The 10,583-nt window shown below is 40.7% G+C and overlaps 1 protein-coding gene across 1 annotated transcript; it reads right to left on the reverse strand.

The window, feature by feature from the left end:
- Positions 1-692: 692 nt before the first annotated feature.
- Positions 693-10,090, reverse strand: LOC119646998 (PI-PLC X domain-containing protein 1). Its single transcript, XM_038047724.1, has 3 exons — positions 8,804-10,090; positions 1,047-1,317; positions 693-974 (listed from the first exon to the last, which is right to left on the reverse strand). The coding sequence occupies exons 1-3, from the start codon at positions 9,672-9,674 to the stop codon at positions 737-739; spliced, it is 1,380 nt and encodes a 459-aa protein (XP_037903652.1). The 5' UTR covers positions 9,675-10,090; the 3' UTR covers positions 693-736.
- Between the last annotated feature and the right edge of the window lie 493 nt (positions 10,091-10,583).

Consider the following 10,583-nt stretch of genomic DNA (forward strand, 5'->3'; position numbering starts at 1 on the left):
GCAATATCTATGGTAGAAAAAGAAAACGAGGCAGACCCTGCCTAAGATGGAGCGATGGCGTAGGTCAGGATGCCAGACAGCTTTTAGGGATATCGAATTGGTTGACCTCGGCGCAAAACGGGGATATCTGCAGTTCCTTATTAAGGCATGCCTAGACCGGATACCGGTTGTTGCGCCGTAGATGATGATGATTCGAAAATTAAAGGACATAATCGTTGGATAAAGACAGCTAATAGCAACGTATCCTGGAGTGAAGATCCCATTTGAGTCTAAACGCCATTTAAGATCTTGCTTTGCTATCGTAATTACTAGTCCACGTCTTCGGAAGGTATTTATAACCCTATTTCGGAAGGTGTTTAAAACGTATTTAAAAAATCGAAACTGGGAATATGAAAGTGGATATTCTCCGGAACCCGTAGGATGAAAACTAAAAAATTAGGAAAGTCATTATTCATTATCGCAATGATACTGACCAGTGAATATTTTCCTTCACCTTTATTCTAAAAAGCTTTTGCGGCGGGTCTCTATGTACTTCATTACACTTCTTACTCAGTATGGTGTTCCTTAAGTTTTTCTTTGAGGTATCGCTTCATAATTTCACTTCTAGTGATTTTCTTACTAAATATTATGATTTTCTTCGTTGCTAGTTTCGTTGCACCAAATTAATTAAGTAAAATTCGAAAGAGTGAAAATTTGCAAGTGCAAATAGAATTTTATTCGTATAAGAACTATCTTATTAAGTCACAATTCTCTTTAAATTCCATGAAATTGCGGTCTCCACTATTGTTGTTCCCCGATAAAAATCAACTGCCACAATATTCGCATTCACCCCCAATTCATTTTCATACCATTTGGAGACAAATCGATTGACTCGGTCAGCCAACAAGCGGAGTCCTCCATACTGATCTGTTAAAACGCCCCATGTATCTGGCGTTAATTCTGCCATATCCGCAAAAGGTCGGCTAATTAAGTTTCTAAACAAGCAAAAAAACGTATACTATGCGTATATTGCTTAGTATGTTGAAAGTACTCAATGACCTACTTACGCGAATAATTGGTTTTTTCTTCTTAGAAATCGTTCAAGACTATCCAAATTCTGTACATTGCCCCATCTCTGTTCAATCGCTTGGAACAATATTGATGGATATTCGTCAACTACCTCGTAGTTATCATAACTCACTATTATGGTCTGTTTCCGCTGCCAGATATCTTTCAATGTCGCTTGCCAAGTTAATTGTGGATCAGCTATATGATCTCCTAGAACCGACTTCACGAAGTTTACTAGTTTTCGATGTATATCCAGATTACGCCCAAAGCCTGAAAAATATTACAGGATTTATAATTATTTTGTGTATTTTTAGAAGTTTTCATTATTTTTCTTATACAGATTGAAGTAATAAAAACTTGTTGTTTCTTTTTCGTTGGTGTGGGTATTTATTCTTGCAAATACCAATATTTCGGGAACCACTTGTTCCCTTCATCAGTGCAAGCAAGAAACTTGAAACTGAAAAAGAAATAACAAGTTTTTATTACTTCAATTAATTAATCGTTGGAAACACCGCATAATTTATGCTTATACAGATACTTATATCTGAGCTATTATCGAGTCAAACTTTTCAAAATGATAGGTGCAATGATCTTTTCTGTGGAGAGATGTCCCTGTACCCCACAAAGATGGCATCAGTATATGCTAATGTCTGCATACTCAACATTGGTTCGCTCATGAATAAATTAGAGTAACTTACGAAACCCCTCCAGAAGAAACATATCGCTATATGCGCTCGATCAACTCCATGGTGTGATACCATTAGTTGTCATTTATAACATAATCATAATGACAATACCACTGAAAATTTCTTTAACGCCCTTGAAGAAGGCGAACGATTTGAAGAGCTGTTAATAAGGATCACTATCTATTAAGCTTATGAGATATAACTTTCGTCCAGTGTACTCCTCAAACTCTTCATGAAAGTAGTAATTTCTAAATACTACGCCACGAACTCCCTGGGAGAGCACTCTCAAGCCTTTGTGAAAGCTCCGGGCTCCAAGGAAGTCATCATCTTCCCGCCTTCGCCCCTATCGGCTGGCCTGTTTTTTCGAAACATTAAAGTTTGACAATTCCCTGACAAACAGGTTTTTCTGAAAATGAAACGAACAAAAAAAAATCAAAAGGATACCATTTTTTTTAAATCAAAATTTTCCCTTTATTGAAGTGGGAAACTGCACGGTACGCCTAGTTAGGTTTGTAGAAAAAGAAAATTGTTTTGCAAGAGGCGCTATGCCGCCATTTGGTTTGTAAAAATTCCTTTCAAAAAATGTTTAATTTTAATTTTGCAACCACCGAACAGGAATAAACGTTTTAATTTTTCCGTAATAAATTCCAAAAAATTATCATCAATGTACTTCACAGGAAGAAGTGGATGCTTTTCCGAGCCGGATACCCGAAATACCGATTTCAATAAAATTGCTTTCTTTTTGATAATACAAGCGTCCGTATTGACCCTAGACCCGAATTTTTGTTGCGGCTTCTTGAAAGCAAGCCCAGTCCATTCGCCAAATGGCCAAAACTGAAATAGATGTTAAGTGCAATCGAAAGTTAAAACCAATTCAACTTGACCCTTTGAAGAGTCGCTCAGGATTTTCACTCCCAGAGCACTTTCGAAGTTAACCCCGCAGGATCCTGGATGGTATGGATCATACAAACATTCGTGCAGCAGAAATATTAGCCTGCGGCTGTAAAATGGCATGTATATTTATAGTTGCTACATACCTCTAAGCCTTACTTTAACCGAGATCGAAAATATGCTTCGGTAACCTGGTGGGTCTCTAGACTCACGTTCCCGCGGGTCACGTACACTAATTTCTTGCCGAAGAAAATATATCTACCATATATGTATTATAATAGGGCTTCCAACTTTAAAGACAAAGCCAAACAATTTGCAGAATTGTGTGAAGCATGCATTGCAGAGGAAATATTTCTGCATGATGGAAATGGCAGAAGCTTTTGTTAGTACCCGAAGTTAGCAAGCCTGCGAGGTATCATCTTATTGTTTCATACATCTTCTAGATTTCCCTGGGTTTATCGTATATTTTTAACCCCGGGCCGGGATTTTATCTATAGCTTCTGACTCCAACCATCCCAGTTTTATGCGGAGCTTACAGGCGGAAACAAACTTTGTTGGCTGCCAATAATCATTCATGTATTTCGAGAGGGAAAGCGAAATTGGGAAAAGTTGTAGTTTTCCATCTTCATAGTTTTCGATTGACCAATGCTATTGGATGTTGTAGCTTTTGGTGTTTATTTGGCCACTTGCCTTGCTTTGCTAATATGCAGTCTGGATCTTGATGAAGAGAGTTTGTATACTCGTTAAAAAAACATGCAGCGATAATATGGTTGAGGTGAACATGATGCCGAAGGTGTGGTATGCTTGTAAGTTGCTTAGGCTTGAAGGAAGGAAGAGGAAAAAGTGCTTCCCTCCAGGCCCACAATAGAGATATAGCTAAAGCGATAATAGAAAAGCCCCGGGCCGAATTTTCCGTTCACTGTCCTAGATATTGCCCCTTATAGTTTTCTGTGATATATAAAACGTACTTCATCAATCTATCGCGCGCTTTATCCGGGAAGTGTTTCACATATTAACATAAAATTTGATGGAAATGTTGGAAATGCGAACTTCCAGGAATGCAGAGAGCAGAATCACTTAATAGTCAGTGTAAGGGGATTACGTGAAAGATGGGCGTTCATTTTGTAAAGGTTGAATTTGCAACCCTATCCCTGAAAAAAGTATTGAGTTTATGGAGGAGGGAGGGTGAATTCTCCCTCTTCAGCTACGACGAAAACTCCTGCTGAACATGTCCCTCCCCTTTAAAAAGTGTAGGGTTTTTTGATATCATTATGGTAAACTTGAATTTTCGGCCCTACTCAGGAGCCCGCGGGAATGGAAGGTATAAGTAAAAGCAAGAGCAAGGTCGTTCCTTCCTAACCCCTTTAAAGTAATGCAGTGGTCAAAGGAGAAACGTGGATTGGTACACACGATGGAGCATAAAACCTGGGGAGCGCCTTCTGAACCAACACCAACAGCTCTATTACCAAATCCTATCTCCAGCTTCATGTGGTGATCGCTGGGAATTTTTTCTTCATGGAAAACTGCAAACGGGGGAGGATGAAAGCGAGCCTCCCGCACCTAAAAACGGGACAAAATATACCAACTGGTCCTCCAGGTTGGAGTTTGGGTGGGGCTGACAACCCTATATGGAAAACCGATGTTACGAAGCCACGGAAGGAGCCTCGGACAGGATGGATTTTACAACGACGAACCCGGCCACAACAACGGATTAACGATTTGCGCATTGTCTCATGGAACGTGTTCTCCATGTATAAACCGAATGCTGCTCAGCAGCTAGCCTATACCCTGTCCCAATATAAGGCTGATTTAACAGCGTTATAAGAGATGCGCTGGACAGGGACCGATTTCCTGAAGAAGAGCCGCTACACCATATATTATAGCCGCCATCCAGTAAACCATGTGCTTGGAATAGGTTTCTAAGTCAACCAAAAAGTGAAACCCGCTGTTATCGGCTTCGAAAATATAAGCAAAAGACTATGCATTCTGCGTTTGCGAGGCAAATTTAGAAATATAAGCCTCATAAGCGTTCACGTTCCTACAGAGGAGACTGCAGAGTCAGAGAAAGATACCTTTCACGAAGCAATGGAGCGGACCCTGGAAGCCTGTCCCAAGTTTGATATCAGAATCATACTTGAAGTCGAAATCAAGTAGGGTCGAAGCTCGTATTCAGGCGATACGTCGGCTCCCATAGCTTACATAGGGACTGCATATTATTCAGTTAGCTGTATTGCACGAATTGGTTATTGGAAGTACCTGATTCGCGCGGGAAGCGGTCCACAAACATAAGTGGGCCTCTCCAGATGGGACCACTTTCAACTAAATTGACCACGTGCAGATCGAACGCCGCTACCTCTCAGCCTCGATGATTGTCGGCACATATAGGGAGCCAATATAGACTTGGATCACTATCTCGTTGACAAGGTGCTCCGAGCTCGAATTATGACACCACCTACAATCCCCTCTGGCAATCAGGTGAGAGTTAATACTGAAGCCATTCACAATACAACCCTCCGTAACACCTCTAAGAGGGAATGGATGCCGCAATAACCGCAGCTGGAGATGAAGCATCAACAAATGTTCTTCACAACGACCTGAAGAACGTTATTATTGATACAGCGACAAACATACCTGACCCCAACCGTAAATGGAATCGGAACGGCTGATTTAATGAATGTAAGCTAGCAACAGAAAGGAAAATTGCTGCATATCGAGTAATGTTGCATTTTCAAAGAACGCGGGCACGCGTGGAGATTCATCGTGAACTCCGGCGAGAGGAGAAGCGATTTCAGAGCCGGAAAAAGGAAGCCTGGGAGAACCAATAAATCTGTGAACTCGAAAAGTACAGGGAGCAACCGCATCAGGCACGGAAGTTCTACCAACAAGTTAGCAGGATGGAGCCTTATACATCTCGTTGCTCATCCTGCCGAGACAAAGAAGGAAATCTGATTTCCAACAGAATGAGCATATTGGAGCGATGGGTTGAGTATTTTGATGAACTGCTTAACAATCAAAATATCGGCGAGTTGGTGGTCCCGCCAACTGAAGACGACGAACAAATGATGGCACCACCAAGCATAGAAGAATCAGTCCGTGCAATCCACGGGCTTAAAAAAAATAACTCCGTAGGAGCTGATGGAATTACAGCCGAATTGCTTAAATATGGAGGCGACCAACTAGGCCAAGAGGTTCATCAACTGATGAGTGTGGGACAACGAATCAGGGCCTGGCGACTGGCAACGGGGCATTATCTGTTCCATACATAAAAAGGGTGATGTCACGCAGTGCAGCAATTAGAGAGGTATCACGTTGCTGAATACCATCAATAAGATATTCTCTGCTAGCTTGCTAGACCGGATGACCCCTTATGCCCAGAACGTCATTGGCCCATACCAAAGAAGCTTCACTCCAGGCAAATCAGCAACAGATCAGCTTTGATAGCATAGCCAGGGTAAAACTGTACACGGCCATGAGAGAATTCGGTATCTCGACGAAATTGATAAGACTGACTGGGCTGACCCTGACCAATGTGGGAGGAAAGATAAAAGCAGCAGAATCACTCTCAAGACCACTCACCATCAACAATGGTCTAAGACAAGGGGATGCCCTATAACACGTCCTAACCTGGCCCTGAAGATCACTTTCTGCGATGCAGATGTAAATGCGAGAGGCACCATCTTCTTCAAGTCCACCCAACTACTGGCCTATGCTGACGATATCGACATCATGGGAAGAACAACCCAGATGTACAATCTACCTTCGTCCAGATCGAGTAGGCGGCGCGAAATCTTGAGCTACACATTAATGAAGGCAAGACAAAGTACATGGTGGCAACGTTAGTGCCAAAACCAAAACCAAAAGACCGAACAACATCGAATTGCACTGGCCAAATGAAAAAAAAGATAGGAGAGTACAGCTTACAAAAACTGTTTCGCTCGAAACGACTCACCATAGGGTCAAAGCTCTTACTGTACAAGACAATGATCTTGCCAGTCCTCATGTATTCCTCGGTGACTTGGATTCTATGTAAAAAAACTGTGAACTCTTGGCCGTGTTCGAAAGAAGTATCGTCCGAAGAATTTTTGGCCCCCTACATGAGTATGGAGATTCCGTAGCCTACATAACGACGAAATCTATGAGCGATACCACGACCGTCTAGTTGTGAATAAAATCCGGTTCAACATGTTGTGGTGGGCGGGTCCAGTCCAGAAAGTCTATAAGGGCAATATCTCTATGGTAGAAAAAGAAGACGATGCAGACCCTGTCTATAAGGGCAACATCTATGATAGAAAAGAAGGGCAGGCAGACCCTGCCTGAGATGGAGCGATGGCGTGGGCCAGGACGCCAGACAGCTTTTAGGGATATCGAATTGGTGGACCTCGGCGCGAACCCGGGTCGTCTGGGGTTGCTTATTAAGGCAGGCCTAGACCGGATACCGGTTGTTGCGCCATTGATGATGATGATGGCGGTCATCTCCCCTTAAAAGTTTATGGCGCATCATTTGGATATCATAACGTCGAGGAAAAAAGAGTCTGGAAAAAAAAAGAAAAACAGGAGGACAAACTCTACAGCCCTGTTAAAAAGTTCCGGCAGTTTCCCCCAATTAAAAAGTTACGGCGCTTCAAAAAGATGTTTGATTTGTCGCCGCCGCCTTTGGCAAAAGGAATTAATTATAGCCTGCTTACATCTGAGGGGTTGGTTCAAAACTTACAAAATACACATGTTATGGTATCCAAATAGCCGCAGTTTGAGGGACTATAATGGTATAAGAGGAAATGATTGGGGATTATTTAACGGGACTAGAAAATAGAGACCTTAATCTTACTTTTATAAATCCTTACCGACCCCTCGCCCGCTGGGGGTAGGCGAATTTTCGTCGGAATCCCTCCATAGACTTCCCACTCCTCCAGGGATTGAGGAGTTAAAAAGCATTTGATATAAAAGGAGACAATTGGGGGATAAAAAATGCATCTTAATGCCAGACGCATTCTCAGAAAATACCCAATTGCAAAATCCTCAAATTGATTCCAGGACTACGAAACTTTGCAGAGATATTTGCCACCACAAAAGGCACGATGCTGAATATTTTAGCACAGATCCTACCATTGTTAATAAAGCTATACCTATTACATGAACATTTTCTCTTTCGTGTAAATTTACTACATCTTAGGACCTCATAGAATGTCAGTATGGCAGTAAAGTGAATAAATATTCTGGTATAATAAATTCATATATACTACGAGCTACGACCTACGTGCAAATGAAACAGTCGTGCACCTACATTTTTCTACACCAAACTTCGAATTTCTGACTTGCCTAAAAGTTCTGCGTAGATATCTCTCTTTAAAAGTTTCTAGGCCCAATTATTCCAATATTTGGACAACAATAATATTTGATTTATCACTTTTAACTTTATTAGCCTATCATCAAATCTCTGAGCTATATCAACAATTCAGTCACTTAGCGAATCCGAAAACAAGATGTATCTGGAAGGTCATATACATATGTATTTCCTCTCCTGGACAAGTTCTAGTACCCGAGACAACGTAGGTAATATTTGAATGTCTTTTAAATAAAACAACATCGAACATTCCTTGCTTGCTAAGCACTTCACAATAGTTGAATTCAACTTTTAAGACCAGGTGCTTGATGCTGATTGAAACCAATCTAAACTTAGAAATAATAATATGACTATTGGTATTTCAAACACGTTGAAAATAATCACATAACAAACCCCCGAAACAATCATGGAACAAGTAGATTGTGGGCTTTTAATATGGTAAATGGCACCCATGAGGTGGAACTGATTCGAAATTCAATTTGATCCTTGTCATATAGAGACAAAGTATCAAAAAGAAGCAATAACGATTATAAGATACGCGTTCAAATCACAACAACAATATATAATCGCTACACATTCATATAAAAATTTCACTTTTCCAGAAAACTTCAATAAAATCCGCAGATTCTAGTTTATAATTCGAAAATAGCAAAATCCCCCCAGATACTTGCACAAACATTCCACTTATCACCAAGCACCAGTAACTAAATTGATGAGCCGTAACAAATGTGATGCATATCAATTAAATTGTTAACTTGATTAGTTACACACCCAACCTATGAAGCATTAAGGAAAAATAAATGGAGTTTATATACTAAGATTTAAAAAGATATCTTACCTACAGGGAATTCTTGAATATCAAATAAAACAATTTCATTGGTGTCCTCAACAAAATCCAAAACTTGCTCCAGGATCTCTCTCAACGGTCGCTGCCTAGATATTCCATGGTTTGCCCAGAATAACTCTTCAGATGATCTATAATAACCAACCCGAATATCTAAGTATCTTATTCCGTGCAATAATTGCCCCTTGATGTCGTCGTCCTGCGTTAATGAATATTTGGTTACTAAAGTCTCATTTATGACTGGGTTGAAGCGATAACGATATGATCCGGAGTCATGAGTTCCGGGTATGAATAGATCGCGTAGTCGGAAGTTCTCAATGTGAGACCGCATCTCATTCATCCATTTCGGATGTGCACTGATGCAGCTAGTTGCAAGGATTGTCCCGTTCGAATCAATATAGCTGGCCCAGAAACCATAGCACTTTGTATCTATGGTGATCTCAGAAGAAAGTGCATAATCAAAAGGTACAGTTGTCGTTATCCATTCGTTTGCGTTTTTGGGGATAAGCTGATGTACTATGGACGTAGTGGAATTATTGCATTGCCAATCACTTCTAAAGCGGCTATTATTATCGAAAGCATTGGATGATGGTTCTATGCCTCCGCCGCTACCTTCCGTAACTACTTCACTTTCAATTACTCCGGTACTTGGTTTTTGGAAAGTGAGTGGTTCCTCTGTTGTGATAACCACCGCATCTCCATCATGTATTTGAGCATTTCTCCAGGCGACCTCTAAACTTCTGGTTCGTGAACTGATCGTCAACGATAATGCCAGTGGCTGATCACTTATTTGCGCGGCTAAAACTATGCACGTGTTAATAATACACAGAACGCTGAACAGTAATTGACAATATTTGTTAATCATTTTGATGCAACCGTACAGACACTAACCAGCGATACCCCGAGAATTACTCAACGAATCGGAACCCAAACTCACGTTCGCTTTCTTCCACGCAGGTGGAAGCTACTATACAGTTTAACTGAAAGGGGGACCACTAATTCATGTTGATTCTGGCTGATACTTCCGGTCACAATCTACAAATCAACACAACACTTTGCAATCAAGTAAATGTAGACCTTTGAGGACGCAACTGCTGAACGATCGGAAAAGGATCACTTCTGGTTTCACCTGGCTTGCCCTATGACCACTAACTTTAATTACTCTGTATGAACGTCACGCAACTATCGTACTTTGGACAGTTGGACTTGGCGATCACAAACCTCGTTATGGTCAGTCTAGTGCAGACTGATCACAACTGGTCTCTCAGTTTGGAACTTCAGAATGATGTGAATATGATTAGTTGGGATTGAGCTCTTAAACAGCTCAGATATTCTCTTTTCACCTATGACACTCATACGAATATGCGGGAAATCTGATTCTGGGAGACACTTCCACTTAATTTGATTACATTCAATTGTCGCATAAAAGGCATTATGTTAGCGCAATAGTGTCGAGTATACACTTGTACTGACTTATGTTTGCTTTGAGTATTACTGCAATAGTTACCGCGAATGAAGACATATTTCTGGAGTAGATACATTTTGTGTACATACCACTCCTGTTTACACAAGCCTTGTGTTTACTTTAAAAGCATTTAGGAAATTATTGTTTCATTAAAATGAACATTGTCATTGTTATATGCCGAAAGTAATTATAAATAGAATTTACTACGAAGTTATCTTTCCGCGCACAGACTAAATTGATAACAATACAAGATAGCATCGAGGCTTTTCTATAAACTAAACTTTTATAGAAAGCTAAACAAATGGAATC

This window comes from Hermetia illucens, chromosome 1, assembly GCF_905115235.1.
Source record: "Hermetia illucens chromosome 1, iHerIll2.2.curated.20191125, whole genome shotgun sequence".
Taxonomy (NCBI): domain Eukaryota; kingdom Metazoa; phylum Arthropoda; class Insecta; order Diptera; family Stratiomyidae; genus Hermetia; species Hermetia illucens.